The following is a 19,560-nucleotide window of genomic DNA, read 5'->3' on the forward strand; positions in this document are numbered from 1 at the left end:
TGTGATCCACTGGTGGCCTGTGGAGCTGGCAGGAACATGGGCCAGTTCTGGAGTTTGGGGAGGACTCGGATGAGGGATCTGCATCCGATACAGAGATGGTACCATGGCCATCTGAGAGTTCCCAGTGCGCATGTGCTCAGAGCTGCTAGAAGGCAAGATCAGCTGACACAAAAGGGGTGACTCGGGAGTAAGGCTTGGATGTGATTGCCCCTCCCGTAAGGTATAAAGGACAGGCAAAGGTGAAGAAACCTTTGCAGAAAGCAAAGTCATTTGTTCTGTTCGGATTAATCCTTGAAGCTCTGTGTAGACTTTGTACTTCAGTTGGTTTTTTAATTCATTTGGCACTTTAGTTGTTGGCAGCAATTTAAAGGAGATAAAGGTGGGTGCTTATCTCAAGAGACTGGGATTCATTACGGGCTGGGAATGAACATAATTCCCAGCGCTGAAGTAAAACAAGAGTTGTTTGGACTAAGTGTGTGCTTAATTACAGTCTCAGAAAGCCTTGGTCAGAACAGATACAACCTAGAACTAAGCAGACATTTCCTGACAGTGAGAAGAATTAATCAATGGAATAGCTTCCCCTCCTCATGTTGTAGGTGCTCCATTACTTTCAAGAAAAGATTGGACAACCATTTGACTGGGCTAGTATAATATGGCTTCTGCCTTGAGCAGGGGGTTTGGATTAGAAGAACTTCAAGCTCACTTCCAACCTTATTATTCTATGTTCTATGTTCTACTTAAGGGCTGTCATGGAGAAAAGTTGTGAATGTATTCTCTATCCTGCTTGATGGTAGGAGAAAACCCAACAGGGGGGTAATCTCAACGAAGAGAGATTCAAATCGAAAATTAAGGAGGAGTTTCTTGATGGTGAGATCCATGAAGCAGTGAAGCAGCCTGCCCACTGGAGTCATGAATGCTCCATCATTGGAGCTTCCAAGCACAGCTATTTGTGTGGAATGTTTTGAAGATCCTTGCTCTGCATGGAACTAGAAGACCTCTGAGGTATCTTCCAATTCTATACTTTGAAACAGACCAAAATATGGATTATCTAAATGTATGCGCAAATTTTCCATCGGTGCTTTCTCCACATATAATTAAACTAGGACACAAGTGCAACAGTCGTATTCTAGTTAATGCTTGTTTTAGAAGTTCTCTTAAAACCTCCCCATGTCTGCAGAAGATACTCAATGCTGCCCTTTAGACCCAGAGGTAGGTTCCAGAGGGCATTGTTTCTTCAACATTTTAACAGATGTTGAATGAAACTGTCATGCTGGATGAGATCCCCTTCAACTGTGTAAGGTTGCAGTTCTTATCCTGCGCCTCCAGCAAGGCTGTGATGGATGGGAATGTCACCCGTTGTGTTCTAGGACATTTGCAAAGTAGCCACTTTGAGAAGCTTCCTTTAAATACGATCAACATTTAGCCATGGTTGCACTTTGCAACAACGTGAAATTGCTACTGACAAGACAGCTTGTTTGCCTGAACTTGTTTTGAACTATGGCACAGTTCAACGGTGGAATTCAAAATATGTTACTACCGGTTCTGTGGGCGCGCGTTCTGTGGGAGCATTCTAAAATGGGCAATTTTAAGCATGAAAACTTACCTACTGTCAGTGCTGGTGAATCAAACAGCTGAGGCGCAGGAATCCGTTCTGCCACGCCTATCAACTGAGCTACAAACAAAGGAAATATAGGACAGGGGTGGGGCCAACTGCTGAGCAGTGCTACCGGATCAATAGAACCAGTGCAAACTGGTAGCATACCACCACTGGCATAGTTTGAAAATGAGTAATCTAGAATCAAAGACTTCTTGCCAAGAACTACTACTGCATTTCTGAACTGATTTATCTAAAGATTCTTTAAAGGACTTAACTAACCGACATCCAGAGGAACTGTGGTATCCTAGGCTCAGATGCGAGGAAAATGCCTTAAGATCTTGAATATCTGCCTAGGATTTGACCGGCTTTATAACTTTATGATGTCTCTTTGTTGGGGTGGAAGTCAAATGTTTGATTCACTAACATGAAACGTTATTAGCCCTAAAGGGAAACACTTTCAGATCTGACTTCCGCTACAAAGAACATGAAATTGCAATCTGCTAAAATTATTAATCAGAAAATGTTCCTTTTAAGGCAGTGGAAAGAAGAACAAAGATGAAAGTTGAGAAGAAAGAACATTAACCATCTCCAACTCTTTTATGTGAAATGAAACCTGAAGAACTGAAGTTGAAGTGCCACCTTGATGCAACTTCTGATTGCTAGAACTGAGCTACCAAGTCTTCAAAAGAGTGATTTACTGCATTCTGGGAATTGTTTTGCCCAATGTCTTGTCTTTTGCCCCCAAACTTCTGGATTCTTCAGAATGCACAAGGTTGGCCAAAGTTGGAGATGGATCATCTCAGCATGAAATGAGAAGAAGTCCTAGAATAAGCATTCTAAGCATAAATCTTCTGATTATCATTTTAGTCTGTGTATATCAAGGAGAGGCAAGAAATGATACCTACACTGAAAATTAGCACTGATTATATATTGTCTCATCTACTGTGCATGGTCCTCATGTAAGAAGAAAAATGACAGAAAAAAGGAAATATCTGATACCTCTATTTATTAAATCTTTATTACTGAATTAAAGTATTTGTATCCCACTTTTCTACTTTACAACACCCCCTATTAGCTATCTTGGACATGTCATCTTTTGGACAGCTTCTTCATCATGAACCTTAGTCCCTATTGTCCATCTTGGATCAATCATCTTGTCGGCAGTTTCTTCAACATCAAACTTAATCCCAACTGTCCATCATGGATAAGTCATCTTCTGCGCAGCTTCTTCATCATGAACCTTACTCCCTACTGTCCACCTTAGATATAACTATCTTTTGGGCAGCTTCTTCATCAACAACCTTATTTCCTACTGTCCATCTTGGATCAAACATCTTTTGCGCACTTTCTTCGACATCAAATGAGTCCCTACTGTTCATTTTAGATAGGTCATCTTTTGGGCAGCTTCTTCATCATGAACCTTACTCCCTACTGTCCATCTTAGATAAATCATCTTTTGGGCAGCTTCTTCAACATCAATCTTACTTGTTATTGTCCATGTTGGATAAGTCATTTTTTGAGCAGCTTCTTCAATATCAACCTTGTACCCTACTGTCCATCTTGGATCAATCGTCTTTGGTGCAGCTTCTTCAACATCAAATTAGTCCCTACTGTCCATCTTAGATAAGTCATCTTTCAGACAGCTTCTTCATCATCAACCTCACACCCTACCATCCATTTTGGATAAGTCAGCTCTTGGGCAGCTTCTTCATTATGAACTATTTTTTGACTGGGGATCTGTTTTTCAACTTTTCAAGAATCCTAAGCTTGTTTTAAAAGAAGCACTGATCTTCTTTTTGAAGAAATTCATGCTCACAAAAGGACCAATATGCATTGTACTAGAAACAATGTTGTTATCAGCAGAGGTCAACATAATCATTGCATAGGCTATATGCTATTAAGGTTGTCATGCAGAACATAAAATACAATGAAAAATCCTCCACCACCACCACCCCACCAAGTGCATTCAAAGCTGGGGACCAAAAGTAAAATCTAAATCTTGTGCATGCTCAAGAAGGAGGAGGAGGAGAAGGTTCTTTAGGAAGAAAAAAAAAAAAGCCAAACTTTAAAAGTAAGAAGAAGAAAAAAAGAAATGAAATGAAAAACAAAGTTATTTCCAAAGAAAGGGTTATAAGTGACCATTCCTGGGAACTTACTCAGAGTCTTTGTCCCATAACCGTCGTCCCCTAATCCGGGGAAGTCCTGCACGGCAGTCCCCGGAGAGAGCAATGAAAGGAAAAAACACCCGCAGAAAAGGAAGGAACAGGTCAGTGCAGTTGAAATGGATACTACCATGACAGACCATGCAGATAATCCAATCTGGATTCCCACATTTTGAGCAAAAATAAGGCTTAATCTCCCGATTCAAAGACTTTCGTGGAAGCCAAAGAGATGTGGTTAAAGTGAGAAAGCAAAAGATTCTCTTTAGGAAAAAAATAAATACAGGTAGTCCTTGGCTTACAACTATTTGTTTAGGGGGCTGATGTTACAATGGCACTGAAAAAAGGGCAGGAACTGGAGCTAGGAACGAGAACTCACGCCTTCACACAACCCGGGCTGTCAATTTTTCAGCTGATAAGCTCACTCATGCAGAGCCATCACACTCCCTAGATGCCCCTAAATGCCCAATCATTATCTTCTTTTAATGACCCCATAATCCCTTGCAAGGTTGTAGTCTGAATGGAGCTGAGTGTTTACTGGCCAGATGCCCTTCCTGTCACCAATGCGGAGTTTTGTTTAGCAGATATATTCTCATTGTGCCCAGAGAGAGAAAATATCTGCCTCTACCTAGGATTGAACTCGTAGCCTCCTGATTGTGAGGTGAGAGCTCCACCTCTAGGCCATCGCACCACTCTCCCAAATGCCCAATAATAGATATTAAATCCAGTGGAGACTAATAATCCAGTGGAGAATCTCTCTCTCTCTCTCGTACTGTATGGCTTAGAATTGCTCGCACCTTAATTTTCCACTTTGGCTGCATTCTTGTGAAGCGGAAAAGTGGGAAAACTTCAATCCGATATCTGATTTTCACAGATAAGACACTTTTCCCCGCCTCCCCCCCCTTTTTTTCTAAATAGCTGGGAACTAGTCCAAGCCATCTCATTATCAAGAACCTTCCCGTTCAATAGACTGAACTGTCAAGCTAATGAGTCGAAGCTATAAATGTTGGAGTGGGAACTCACAGGCACAATTTACCAAGGAGTACAGGTAGACCTCAACTTGAGACCAGAATTTCTGCTGCTGAGCCAGGTGGTGGTTAAGTGAATCATACCCTATTTTACAACCTTTGTTTTGGCCATGGTCATTAAGCGAATGGCTGCAGTTGTTAAAAGGCTCATGTAGTTGTTCAGTGTATCTGGCTTGGGAGATGGCTGGGAGGATTGCAAACGGTGATCATGCAACCTTGGGACACTGCAACTGTTAAAAATGCATTCTGGTATGCCCGTGTTTTGATCATGTGATCATGGGGATGCTGCAATAGTCATAAGTGCGAGGACAGGTCATAACTCATCTTTTCCAGCACCATTTTCCCCCCTCCTTTTAATGACCCTGTAATCCCTAAATTCGCAGTGAAGTCAGGGAATGAAGCTGAGCATTTACTGGCTGGATGCCCTCCCTGAGGCCTACACGGAGTTCACAGCAGATATTTTATCTTTGCTCATCTTCTTCTTGTGCCATATCCGTCATTGAATGTTGGTGATCATGCTGGTGATCCAATTTTTTTATCAATTCTCTTTGTTCCTAGAGAGAGAAATTTCTGCTGCTACCCAGGATCGAACTCACAACCTCCTGTTTGTGAGGCAAGAAGAGTTCCACCTCTAGGCTACCACGCCGCTCACCATTTTTCAGTACCAATAACGGATAATATTTGTAGCTCAGGGTTGACCTGAGGGGTCCTTGTTGCTCTCTGAGCTCGGTTGTCTTCTGGCAGACGTTTCACGACCCAAACTAACTAATGTCATCCATGCTAGTAAAAACAACCAAGCTCGGAGAACACCAAGGACCTATTTCAGTACTGTTGTATGTCTGAATGGCTGTTAAATGATCAGTTGCAAATCAAGGACTACACACATCACTAGCTAAGATGGAGACAGTTATGAAACCCCGGTCCCCAAAACATTTTTTTATATAAGGCATGGCTTTCTCCTTAACCAAAATTTGAGATGGACCAAACGAAGGAACGGTGGCCAACCCATGTTCAAGCAGTAGAGATAGAAAAATTTACTTCCTTTTCCTCCCGTAAACCCCACAGGGAATCCAGACAGTTATATACATTGATCATAGTAGTAAGGCCTCACCTGTCCTGAACCTGACTTAAGCTTGCCTAAGGTATATGAAGTGCCGTGCATATCACCCACGTGTTTCGCTGTGACGTCGTCTCTAAAACATTTTACTTACGTTCCGGGTCACTGGTGTCCTGATCACACATCTCCTTGCTCTTGTAGAATGGGAATTTTCGTGAAAAGATGAAGTTCTTTTTACGCTTGTCATTGAATGACTGTGAAGGAAAAGAGGCATGGCCGAAAAAACAAGGACGTCTAATTGTTGTCACACTCATGCTGACAAAACAACTAGGCTGGTAAAAGTGGGAAACAACTGTGGTGACCGTGTTCAATTTCTTTCATTGGCCTCAAGAACGAAGCATTGGGAAGCAAACAAAGGAAGGAAAGTAGTCGAAGGTGCTTGAGATCTTGAAAGATTTTTTTTAAGATCTCTTTTATGTCTCTGGAGATTCTCAGTCATCCAGGTCGTGGTTATCCCCCCACAGGTGCTTTTTTCAAGAGGCAACTGGACTGTCAAGCCCGAAATTGATATATGTGTAGCCATTTTAAAATTAGGCTTAGTATATATTCTTTTTCTTACTTTCTCTGTGGCAGTCATGGGGGCAGGGGGAAGAGTTTCGGGCTTGCCACATTCCTAAGCGGGGAGGAGTGGAGATAAAGAGAGTTGTTTTGGCTAAGCGATTCTTCTTCCCGTGGGAAACGAGCTGTCCGTGCTTAGGCCCTTGAGGTGGAGATTTATGATATTGAGCAACTTCTATTGGAGAATGTGACTTTGGGGGGTTGTTTCTAACGTTTAAATATTGTGGGGTAATTCCAGATTGTGCCAGATCCGGAATTACCACAGACTTTGCCAATTTGATGCTTTCTAAAATAAAACAAGTTGTATTGGAAGATGGACTTTGTTTTATTCTTTTTAAATGGATTTCATCACTTGGAAACCTGACATGGACTTTCTGATTTTTCTCTGGAGATGTTTTGCTTCTCATCCAAGAAGCTTCTTCTTGGATGAGAAGCAAAATGTTTCACTTGGATGGTGGGGAATGGAAGGATTTATATTCCTTGCAGACAGCTGGTCATTTGCATCTTTTTGGAGAGTCATTGAGGCCACCTGAGAAGCGAAACGCCATCCAAGAAAAACCAGAAAGTCCAGTTGAAAAAAGTACCTTTGGGACAAGATCTCTGTATATTAGAAGTGTACAGGTAGTCCTTGACTTACAACCACTTGCTCAGTGATTGTTTGAAGTTACAGCGACACTGACAAAAGTGACTTACGACTGTTTTCCACACTTATGACAGTTTCAACATTCCCATGGTATCAAAGTTCAGATGCTTGGCAACTGGTTCATATTTATGACGGTCGTAGTGTCCCGGGGTCCTGTGATTCTCTTTTACGACTTTCTGACGAGCAAAAAGCCAAAGCCAAATTCACCAAACCGCTGTGTTACTCGCTTCACAACTACGGTGATCCGCTCAACAATAGCAGGAAAGGTCGAAAAAAGGGGCAAAACTCGCTCAACAATTGTCTTGTTTACCAACAGAAATTTGGGGCCCCATTGTGGTCGTAAGTCGAGGACTACCTGCAATGTTTCCTAAAACCAGAAGTAGGAAATCTGAGGCTCAACAGATATTTAAATTTTAAGTTTCACTCAATATGGCGAACCGGTAGCGGAAATTTTGAGTACTTCGGAGTACCGGCAAATAACATTTCTGACTGGCCCCAACCCCATCTATTCTCTGCCTCCCGAATCCCAGCTGATCAGCTGGGTCTTCTTTGGTTGGCCTGCACAGGAGAACGGAGCTGGAAAGCAGGTTAGTGGGATGGGGTGGGAATGGGGATTTTACAGTATCCTTTCCCTGGAGTGGGGTGGGAAATGAGACTTTAGAGTAACCTCCCCCTGCCACACCCATCAAGCCACACCCACCAAGCAACGCCCACAGAACCGATAGTAAAAAATGTTTGAATCCCACCATGGTTCAAAATAGCAGGAGTACCCAAAGGAAGTCATCCCTGGATTAATTGGCAGTGGCTCCAATCCTTTGTGGGACTACCTGGAACTTGATCCTAAGGTTTATTACATATTATTACATATTCCAAACATGAGTGTATGTGTTTATTTTGGTCACCAAAGTTTCATGCCACTTTTACTCTCCAAGGATATTTAAAATTTAGTAACAAAAGCAAAACAAAAAAACAAAAACAAAGGGAGAAAAATTATAGACATAAAAACCTACAAATGCCCCATAACGACTGTAAACACATGGATTCAACACAACGTAACCATCATGCCAAAAAGTACACAATCATGCCAACCACAATTCATGCAAACGAAAAATAAAGGCAGATGTCAAAAATTATAGGCATAAAAGGTTTCCAAATATAACTTGATTGGCGGGTGGTAATATTGACAGAATGGCCTATCGAATCTAAAGAAATTAAAACATGCACCTGTGTCTCTCTCTCTCGATTGTGATATCTTTTTTTTCCAGAATTAAACAATGTCATCCGATAACAGAACTCTCATTAGGACAATGATATTTAAACCACAACTCATTGATTGCAGATTTCAAAAAAATGTCAAAGAAAGAAAGCAGATCTAACATTGGCAGATAATATATCTTTTCTTTCTAGTCACTCAAAAGCTTCGTGATTGATGTACAAGCAGACTGTCAATATTGAACCCAATTGTCATTTTAAATTTATGTTTGTTGTAGCTTCCACTCTTCTCCTTCTTATTATCATAATGATACATATCACACAGAACAGGAAGTTTGTGTTGCTGTCTATACAGGTAGTCCTTGACTTATGACCACAAGTGGGCCCAACATTTCCGTTGCTAAGTGAAACATTTGTTAAGTGAATTTTGTCCCATTTTATGACCTTTCTTGCCACCATTGTTAAGTGAATCACTGCCATTGTTAAGTTAGTAACACGGTTGTTAAGTGAATCTGGCTTCCCCATTGAGTTTGATCCTGGGGACACTGCAAATGTCATAAATATGAGTCAGTTGCCAAGTGCCCACATTTTGATCACATGACTGAGGGGATGCTGCAATGGTTGTAAGTGTGAACATTGGTCGTAAAGTCACTTTTTCAAAGTTGTAACTTTGAACAGTCATGAAATGAACGGTTGTAAGTCGAGGAGGACCTGTATCTTAGGAAAGCACATCCCGTGTCTGCTAACTTATTTAAATTGTGAGCTATCTGCCTTCCTTTGGAGAAAAAAATAGGTATAACTTCTAGAATGTTTAGATCATGGAAATGTCTGCATATCCTTATATTCTGATATGATCTGGAATATGTGAATTTATCCATTCAGAAGGTACCTAGTAATAGCAATAGTGCTTATACTTATATGCTGCTTTACAGTGCTTTACAGGCCCTCTCTAAGCAGTTTACAGAGTCAGCCTCTTGCCCCCAACAATCTGGGTCCTCATTTTACCCACCTCGGAAGGATGGAAGGCTGAGTCAACCTTCAGCTGGTCAGGATTGAACTGCTGACAGTCGACAGAGTCAGCCTGCAATATTACATTCTAACCACTATGCCACCACAGCTCCTTCCTTCCTTCCTTCCTTCCTTCCTTCCTTCCTTCCTTCCTTCCTTCCTTCCTTCCTTCCTTCCTTCCTTCCTTCCTTCCTTCCTTCCCAATAGCCCTTAGACTTATATATCGCTTCACAGTGCTTTTACAATCCTCTCTAAGTGGTTTACAGAGTCAGCCTCTTGCCCCCAACAATCTGGGCTCTTCATTTTACCCACCTCGGAAGAATGGAAGGCTCAGTCAACATTGAGCCTGGTGGGATTTCAGGCAGCCAGCAGCCAGCAGAAGTAGCCTGCAGTACTGCACTCTAACCACTGTGCCACCATGGCTTAATTATCAGAAAAAAAAAATTAAGAAGGATCTACCATAGGTAGGCTGCACATTATGGATACAGAAGTTCAATGCATTTAGACTGCACCAGGTTAAGAAAGATTGACGTGTTATATGTTCTCCATGAAATTGCCCTTATCACAATGCAAAAATTGCATCTGGCAGAGAATATGATGGTCAACCTCTGACTACATTTGGACCATGGGAAAAACCTCTGAGGTGTACTTCAAGGTCTGTGAGCTTGGCTGTTTTCTTGCAGACGTTTCATCACCCAACCTGGCAGTGATGACGTTACTTAATTGGGTAATGAAACGTCTGCAAGAAAACAACCAAGCTCAGAGAGCATCAAGGACTCTCACAGTTCAGCCCTCAACTACAAATATTCTCAAGAAGAACTTCATATCAATCCATCGCTATCTTTAAATGATAGCAGTATTGGCACTTAAATCTCTTTTCCTCGATTAGTTTACTTTACTTTATTGTCATTGCACATCGTACAACAAAATTAAATACCATCTTCAGTGTACTATACAGCAGAATTCAAAAGAGCTACTGCCCTGGGATAGAAGCTGTTTTTCAGCCTATTTGTCCTTGTTTTTATTATCCTGTGCCGTCTGCCAGATGGTAATAGATCAAAAAAAGGGGGTGTCCAGGATGAGATGGATCTTTGAGAATGTTTTGAACTTTCTTAAGGCAGTGGGAGCTCTAAAGCTCTTCCAAAGAGGGGAGAGGGCAACCAATGATCTTCTGGGCAATGACGTTAACCCTCTGGAGTGCTGTCCTATCTGCCCCTGTGCAATTGGCAAACCATACAGAGGTGCAGGAAGTTAAGATGCTCTCCATGGTGCAGTGGTAGAAGGTCACCAGCAGTTTTTCATTTGGTTATTGTTTCCTGAGAAGCCTCAGGTAGTATAATCTCTGTTGGGCCCTTTTGACCAGGGCTGCAATGTGAGCACTCCAGGTCAGGTCCTCTTTTATGGTAACACCCAGAAACTTAAAACTGGCCACTTGCTCCACTCGGTCTCCATTGATAAGCAAGGGCTGGATGTCTGATCTTTTCCTTCTATAGTCCACTATAAGCTCCTTGGTCTTATTGGTGTTGAGGACCAAGGTATTGTCTCCATACCACGAAAGCAATTGGCCCACCTCATCTCAGTAGGCAGACTCATCTCCCCGGAGATGAGTCCCACCACTGTTGTATCATCTGCAAATTTAGTAATATTTAGTAATATTATGAATCTTCCACTTAGCTAGGTGAGTCAGCTTCTGCAAAAGCTGGCTAACCAGCATTTTGTGATATTGCACTCACTGAGTCAGGAAAGGGCTGGAAAGGGTAGAGGAAGACAAAAATATAGAAAGATGCAAGGAGCAGAGAACCACACATGGCCCCATGAGACTCTGCAAGAGGAATGCCAATTACTTCATCACATGGATGGACAATAAAATCGTAGGTGACATGTGCCTTTAGCTGCTCTTCATCACTCTCTTCCACTTTGCCTCTCCTGCCATCGTTGAAGGCTAATAAGAAGTGAACTCTGGAAGAACATTGCTTTCAAGGTCTGCTAATTGAGGCACATCAAAGAGGCAGACAACGGGGTCTAGGCAGGGGTGAAATTCAACCGGTGTAACAACCAGTTCACTTTGCGTGTGCACACACACTGTGTGTGTGTGCTCCACATTTAAAAAAGCTAATACTTAACTTCAACTGCAGCTGAAGAAAACAACTGAGGCACGGCAGAGTGGTCTGCTGCGCGAATCAGCTGTGCTCTAACAAAAAGACATAAAGCACACAGGGAAGAGCACGGGTGGGCGGTTGAGCCCACATGCTTGTCGGAGCGAACTGGAGCCAGCTGATTGTCAGAACAAACAGCACTTGGGAGTAAGTCTGCAAGGTAATGGCACCTCCCTCAAGAAGATAAAAGCCAGCTGTGAAATGAATGTACTTTGCAGAAGGCAAAGTCGTTTTGAAACTCCAGCCTCGTGGACATTCCAGTATCCTGAGTTTGTATTTGAAGATTCTTATTTTGCAAATTATTTTTTGTCTGTTATCTTTTGGCAAGTCTTGCTCAGTTTGGCAAGGCTTGTGCTTATCACAGTTAATTATTTTGTAAGAGCATTACAACACAATTCTTTTTGGATTGTGTTTGATTTGTCGGAAAAGGGTGTGGGTGAGTAAAACAGCATTGAAAAAACCAACTGATGGTCTGTTCTTGTACCTATGATAGTTGCAGCATCCTCACAATTACATGATCAGGGTTGGGTGCTTGGTAGCCAGCATATTATGATTATAATATATTAATGATGTCCCCAGTCATCACATGATCATAATTTACAACCTTCCTCTCTGGTTTCTGACAAGCAAAAGCAAAGAGGAAAACCGGATTTGTTTAACGACTGCATGATTAGCTTAGCTAGACTTTGTTGTCCAATAGGATCAAACTCAAACAAAATGGACATTTCCCCCACCCCTTTAAATGTCCATTTTCTCCTACGAATAACTAAGAGCCATATTGTCCCAGAAACCCAATAGTTTGGCTATTAAAAACAGGCATAAATAAGGAAGTTGAAAATGAAATGATTAGACTGGTGTGATACAATTAAATGCGATGAGTTAAAAGGCTTAATAGTCAGGTTGAAAGTGATAATTTCAGGGTTTCATTCCTGATGATGAAATTATACCTGCTATTAATACCGCTGGCTCATTGTTATTTTTCTTCCGTCCTTCTTTAAAAAAAAATTCTAGAGGCCAAAAGAGCTAATTGGATTGATATTATTATCTTCATTAAAGTCACCAGAGATTAATGGTGCAGGCGAAGCATGATATCTACTGCTTTAATATTTCTTGTACATCTCAAGTGCGTTGTTTTGGTGAAAGGAAGGAGGAAGGAGCCTGTTTGGTCTAGCGTGTTAAGACGATTGCTAGAAAACAGGAAACTGTGAGTTCAAATCCCGCCTGACTCATGCCTAATTTTATGACATTTTTTTGGCCATGGTTGTTAAGCGAATCACTGCAGTTAAGTGTGGTCATTAAACAAATCTGGCTTCCCCTGCTGATTTTGCTTGTCAGAAGGAGGTTGGGAAAGTTACAAATGGTGAATACGTGACTGCAGGATGCTGCAACCAATGTAAACACACGCTGGTTGCCAAGCCCCCATGATTGTGGGGATGCTGTGACAGTCATAAATACGAGGAATTGTAGTATGCTATTTTCTTTAGAGTGCATTTCACTTCTCATCCAAGAAGCCTTCTTTGTTCTGAACTGAGTTCTAGTCCTGCCTTAGCCATGAAAGAAAGTGGGTGAGTTTTGGCCAATCACCAGGAGACAGTGAGTTCTAGTCCTGTGTTAGCCATGAAAGACAAGTGGGTGAGTTTTGACCAATCCCTAGGAGACAGTGAGTTCTAGTCCCGCCTTAATCATGAAAGACAAGTGGGTGATTTTGGGCCAATCACCAGAAGACAGTGAGTTTTAGTCCTGCCTGAGCCATGAAAGCCAGCTGGATGAGTTTTGGCCAATCCCCAGGGACAGTGAGTTCTAGTTCTGCCTTAGCCATGGAAGACAAGTGGGTGAGTTTTGGCCAATCACCAGGAGACAGTGAGTTTTAGTCCTGCCTTAGCCATGAAAGACAGTTGGATGAGTTTTCGCCAATCACTCTCTCTCAACTTTAGCCACTTCACAGGGTTGTTGTTGTGGGGAAAATAGGAGGAGGAAGATGTGTTGAATCTGTTCACTACCTTGAGCTATTTGTAAAATAATAAAGGTTAAAATCAATAAATGAAATAAAATAGAGGAAGCCTTTTAAGATATAAGGATGAAGACATCTATCAACCCTCCAGAGTAGACCAGGCTAAGAAAGCAAAGTCATACAAGTTAATTTTACTTTTATTATAAGGCTATAGTAGCAGAATCTTACAAGTTTAAATGCACTTCCTCCCCACCTTCATTTCTCTTCGTGAAAACTAGGGAGGGTCATCTGACCCAAATATCTTTTTTTTTAAATCTGGACTGTTATCTTGCTTGTGACTTTGTCTCCTGTTCCTCAGGGTTATTCCTTCTTCAAATTACAACAGCTGACATAGGGAATTAACTGTGACATGTCCTAAAGGCATGGCTCCAAGAACCAATGATTTCACCCAGTTGACAGACCCAAAGAATCAGGGCCACTCATCAAGTTCTAGTTAAGATGATTTATTGCTCATGCCTACAGACAAGACTCCGGTCAACTAAGGGTCAGCCCTAAGCTAGTGCTAGATAAGAATTAAGGGATTTCAAGAGAGGTTGGACTTGGACAGTTTATGGAAACGTAACGATTCTAGACTAATTCCTCTCTTGACTCCACCTCCAGGCCCTGCATCCTGTACCAGATGTAGTTCCAAATAGTCTTCAAAGATATAGAGTGCATTGCATAATCCAATGTTAGCCTACCTATCAACAGGCAAGAATAGATCTAGTTTCTTAGGCTAGAATGTTTACTTGGATGTCCATAACACACCAGTTGATAATTTTAAGAATTACCCTTCAGATGCACCTCCATGGCTCTGTCATCGGCTGGCTAAAGACTCTGGGGGAGTCCAACTAAGGTATTGAGCAGTCATGCAGAATGGAATAAGCTTGGAAAACAGCCAGAACAAGGGATCCGGAACAGCTTTTTAAAATAGATTATCATAGAATTGTTACTTCAACAGCTTCAAAGAATAACAGAATAACAAGAGAGGGAAGGGATATTAGAGGCCTTCTAGTCCAAACCAGTGGTAGGATTCAAATTTCTTTACTACCGGTTCTGTGGGCGTGGCTTGGTGGGCGTGGTTAGGTGGGTGTGGCCATGTGACTGGGTGGGCGTGGCTTTTTTGCAGCCATGCCCCCCTGTTTTTTGGGCCTTCTGGTCCTCAGAGGAGCCTCTAGGGGGAGTGGTTTTGCTCCTAAAAGATTGACAGATGATTGGTTACATCTACACTTAAGTTCTCCTTATCGTAGGCTCAAAATACCGGTTCACTGCAATACCGGTTCAGTTGAACCGGTCTGAACCGGTAGCAAAGCACCCCTGGCAGAAATGATGAAAGTTCATTCTCCAAGTCTTTAAAAAAAAAGAGAGAGAGAGAAGACCACATCGCAAGAAGATAAAAGAGGCTGTTGTGTACAGAAAATTGCTCTTCAGCAACGTCATTTCAATCATGGTCTTCAGAGCTATGCTGGATTCTTGATCCTGGGGTCATGAAGGCCCCAGGTCTTCCATCAAGCGCTCAAGCCCGTCATAGATAAATGAGGCCACAGCATGTCCCTTTCCTTCCCACAGCGTAACAGTTATTTAAAATACATTAAATTTTTGCCTGTCGTCTAGAGATGACCTTTTCCGACAGGCCGAACTCAAGATTAAAAGCAACGAAGGGAATAGAAGCTTGGCTTCCTCACAATGCTCTTTGCAAAATGTCACACCCGATAAAGGACTCAGAAGGGATAAGATTGATAGTCTTTCTGCATCAGATGCCAAAAAGAACGATTTACAAAATTAAAGGGTAATTAAATTCTCGTCAGACCCTGGCTTCGGTGAGGTACTGTTAGCTGCATAAAAGAAAGTTTCCCTCCAGCTTTGATTGTAGACCAGAAAAGGGCATTTAAGATGTCATTTGTCTAAAGGCTTGGCACCTGCTAAAATTTAGAGGGGGAAAAAAAAAATCTACAAGGATCAAAAAAGATTCTGCCCTTTCTCATGCACTATGCTTGCCCCTCTCGACGTTATGTCTTCAGCTAGGGATGTTTGATGAGGGGGTCAAAGATGACGTAAAAATAGGCGGGGCTATAGAGAACAGTGGTCCTAGTGGTTGGAATGCTGGGCAGGAGGTTAGCAAGCCCACATTCGAGACCCGAGAATTGGCGTGAGGCATGGTTGAGCTCTTGTCTTTCACTCCAGCTCCTTCTGTGGACAGGAAAGTGATGTTTGGTGATGTTAGCGGCTTTCAAGCCGGAAGGGCCTTGGTCAGAGGTGGTAGTCAGCAGGTTCTGACCAGTTCTGGAGAACCGGTAGCGGAAATTTTGAGTAGTTTGGAGAACCGGCAAATATCACCTCTGACTGGCCCCGCCCCCATCTATTCTCCGCCTTCCAGATGATTGGCTGGGTCTTCTTTGGTTGCCCTGCACAGGAGAACGGAGCTGGAAAGCAGGTTAGTGGGGTGGGAAGGGACTGGGGATTTTGCAGTATCCTTCCCCACCAAGCCCCATGCACCAAGCTACACCGTACCCACCAAGTCATGCCCACCGAACTGGTAGTAAAAACTATTTGAATCCCACCACTGGCCTTGGTGTTTCTGACTTGAGTGCATGCAGGTGGAGCTGCGACCTCATGGTTTATGCTGGCTTTTGACCATAATAAAAGATTTGGTTTAATTTGGTTGTAGCCACCATCTTGATTTTTTTGACCTCCTCCCGTGGATACTCCTACCTTCAGGAGAGAAGCAACCTGGAATTGAGGAGAAACTTCTTAACAGTGAGGACAGTTAACCAGTGGAGCAGCTTGCCTTTAGAAGTCATAGGTGCTTCATTACTGGAGGCTTTTAAGAAAAGACTGGACAGCCACTTGGCTAGAACGATAAGCAGTGGAATAACTTGCCTTCAGAAGTTGTGGGTGCTCCAACACTGGAGAGTTTAAAGAAGAGATTGGACAACCACTTGTCTGAAATGGTATAGGGCAGCGTTGGTGAATGAACACTGTGTTGGCCATCACTGAAGGCTTTCAAAAAAAAAAAGGACTGGTCAACTGTTTTTCTGGAATGATACAGAATCCCCTGGTCGAGTCGGGAGTTGGACTAGAAAACTTCTGAGGTTCCTTCCAACTCTGTTATTCTATGTTCTAAATACCTGATACCAGGTGTTGCTGACCTTAAGCAGAAAGACATAGGTTTGGGAATGGTAACTTGGTCAAGATCTCTGCAATGTGCATTCAGAAAATAAATACTGTTTTTTTGGATGGCTGAAAAACGAATGGAACTTTTGTGGAGGTCATAAAGAGATTGTCATGAGTTATGGTTAGGTTTTAAGAATGCTCTGAGGTATTTCTTGAATCCTTTTATAACAGTAATATGCTCCCTCTAACGCTGTCTGCCCTTGAGTGCTGGAGAACAATTGGCAGGCAGAAAGTGACTTAGAGCTCTTTGTTAACTTCAAGGAGATATGTCAAAATAAAGAGCAAAAGGCTACTTAAGCCTCAAACCCATTCTTTTCAGCTCAGTTTCTTTTTTCTGCAATTTTATTTTTCATCTCCAGCCTCTCCCCAGGTTAGGTTAGCAAAATGCAAGATGCCAGTTGGCATATCAGTCCTACTTTTAAACGCACATCAGAGTTGACAGTTAAACAAAAAAAATGCAATATATTTTACAAGAATTGAACCTCGAATTGAGGCTTCTTGTATCTTGCTGTGGTGCTAACAGTTCACAAGGTGTTTTTTTTCAAAAGGCAATTGGACTTCATTTTTCCTTGAAGACATTTTACTTCTCACCCAAGAAGCTTCTTCAGTTCTGACTGAATGGTGGGGAAGGAAAGGATTTATACTCCTTGCAGACAGCTGGTCATTTGCATTCATTTAGACAGTTGTTGAAGCTACTTAGAGGTTTCTCTGTGCCCTCAGGGTCCCCAGAGTAGTGCAAATGACTGTGGAATACCTCCTCCTATTTACCTCACAACAACAACCTTGTGAGGTGGGTTGGGCTGAAAGAGAAATGACTGACCCAAAGTCACTCAGCTGTCTTTCATGCATAAGGCAGGACTAAAACTCACTGTCTGCTGGTGATTGGCCCCAAATCACCCAATCATCTTTCATGGCTAAGGCGGGACCAGAACTCACTGTCTCCCGGAGATTGGCCCAAAGTCACCCAGTTGTCTTTTATGGCTAAGGCGGGACTAAACTCACTGTCTGCTGGAGATTGGCCCAAAGTCACCCAGCTGTCTTTATGGCTAAGGCGGGAAAACTCACTGTCTGCTGGTGATTGGCCCAAAATCACCTAATCATCTTTCATGGCTAAGGCGGGACCAGAACTCACTGTCTCCTGGAGATTGGCCCAAAGTCACCCAGCTGTCTTTTATGGCTAAGGCGGGACTAAAACTCACTGTCTGCTGGTGATTGGCCCAAAATCACACAGTCGTCTTTCATGGCTAAGGCGAGATTAGAACTTTTCAGAACAGAAGAAGCTTCTTGGATGAGAAGCAAAATGTCTTCAAAGAAAAACCAGAAAGTCCAGTTGTCTTTTGAAAAGAAAAAAAAGCACCTTTAGGACAACCATGACCTGGAGGACTGAGAATCTCCATAAACATTCCCACTCCACAAGCAACTCTGGCTTCTTGTTCTGCCTTACATACCTTCAACTAAAGTAGACACTTGTCCCAGCTCTTAAGTCGTGAGAGTCGTAAAATGGATTGGTTACTTGACCAACCTGATCTTACGAACTTTTGTTTTGTTTTGCAGTGATCATTAAGGAAATATGATGGATGTAAAGCAGTCATGACAGTCTTTCAGTGAACCAATGGTTCAATACGGACTTGGTTTTGCTGAAAACTGAACGTAAATGCTGATTTTTGGCACAAGTATCTTAAAATGCAGTCAGATCACCGCTGACCTGTGCAAATGGTCATAAATGCAGCCTGGTTGCTAACCATCAGAAGTTCAGTCATGTGACTGTGGGGGAGGATTGACTAGAGCAACTTCAAATGGTTGTTAAACATTGTTAAGCATCATAAGTCGAGGACTAACTGTTTAGATTTCTCGCTGTTTCTTTTTCAGCCTTCCCCTAATCCCTATAATTTCTGGATTTTGTCTGTTATTTCTGTTCAAAGTCAATATAAATAATAAAGGGGATAGCAGACATCCTTGTCTTGTTCCTTCCTTTATATTAAACTTCTCTGTGTAGTTCCTGTTTACAATTACTTTAGTTGTTTGTTTATGATATATCGTCTTAATTACATTTATGAATTCTTTTCCAAAGTCCATACAGTTTAGTTGATGTATCGTAAATTACCAACTTACATTATCAAAAGCCTTCTTGGTGTCTAAGAAGATTACTGACATTTGTTTTCCTGGATGTGTTTCATAGTACTTTAATGTGTCTAAAATGATCCTTAAATTGTGCTTTATTTGTCTTTTTGGTAAGAAACAATTTTGATCTAGGTGGATAATCCCTAATGATGCCAGATGACAATGTTGTAACCAGGTTGACCATGCACACATTTTCTGTCCAGATGTACCTGTTGTTTTGTGTGTGTCTCTCTCTCACACACACAAACAGCCAAAACAACTCAGGGAATTTCATCTTTTCAGAGCAGAATTTGGAAAGCTGAACGGATGGGTGATTTCTGGCTGCTAGTCAGCTGAGCTGACTGTTTCCATTCGTGTCTCAACAGTGTGAACCTTATTTATTAAAACTTGAATGTTTGTTGCAGCCTGTGTGTGTGTGTGTGTGTGTGTGTGTGTGTGTGTGTGTGTGTGGGAGAACCAGTGCCATGATTGGATAGTAATGTTTAATTAGTTTACAACATGATTTTCTTCTTAAAAAAAAGTCAAACACCCTTCCCTGCTTTCACTCTTAACAAAACCTTTTTCTTTCTTTCTTTCTTTCTTTCTTTCTTTCTTTCTTTCTTTCTTTCTTTCTTTCTTTCTTTCTTTCTTTCTTTCTTTCTTTCTTTCTTTCTTTCTTTCTCTCTCTCTCTCTCTCTCTCTCTCTCTCTCTCTCTCTCTCTCTCTCTCTCTCTCTCTCTCTCTCTCTCTCTTTCTCTCTTTCTCATGTTTCTTAGTGTATGATAAATTCTCATTTTTCTTTCCTGGCCTATTTTAAA

The 19,560-nt window shown here is 41.9% G+C and overlaps 1 protein-coding gene across 30 annotated transcripts in view; it reads right to left on the minus strand.

Moving 5' to 3' along the window:
• Positions 1-19,560, minus strand: part of DLG2 (discs large MAGUK scaffold protein 2) — a 1,023,659-nt gene that overhangs the window by 23,964 nt on the left and 980,135 nt on the right. For 22 of the 30 annotated variants that reach the window (XR_015749696.1, XM_087966065.1, XM_087966062.1 and 19 more), the window contains one exon: positions 5,996-6,095. Coding sequence is in view for 29 of the 30 variants with exons in the window: in XM_087966065.1 (XP_087822191.1) it covers positions 5,996-6,095 (100 nt within the window). In the remaining variant the exon portion in view is untranslated. Of the gene's footprint in view, positions 1-3,753; positions 3,800-5,995; positions 6,096-19,560 lie in introns of all 30 variants that reach the window. The other 8 variants (XM_087966067.1, XM_087966064.1, XM_087966058.1 and 5 more) reach the window with 1 other exon arrangement.

This window comes from Notechis scutatus, chromosome 5 (assembly GCF_049901735.1).
Source record: "Notechis scutatus isolate UNSWTSFEM ecotype Mainland chromosome 5, rNotScu1.2, whole genome shotgun sequence".
Taxonomy (NCBI): Eukaryota; Metazoa; Chordata; class Lepidosauria; order Squamata; family Elapidae; genus Notechis; species Notechis scutatus.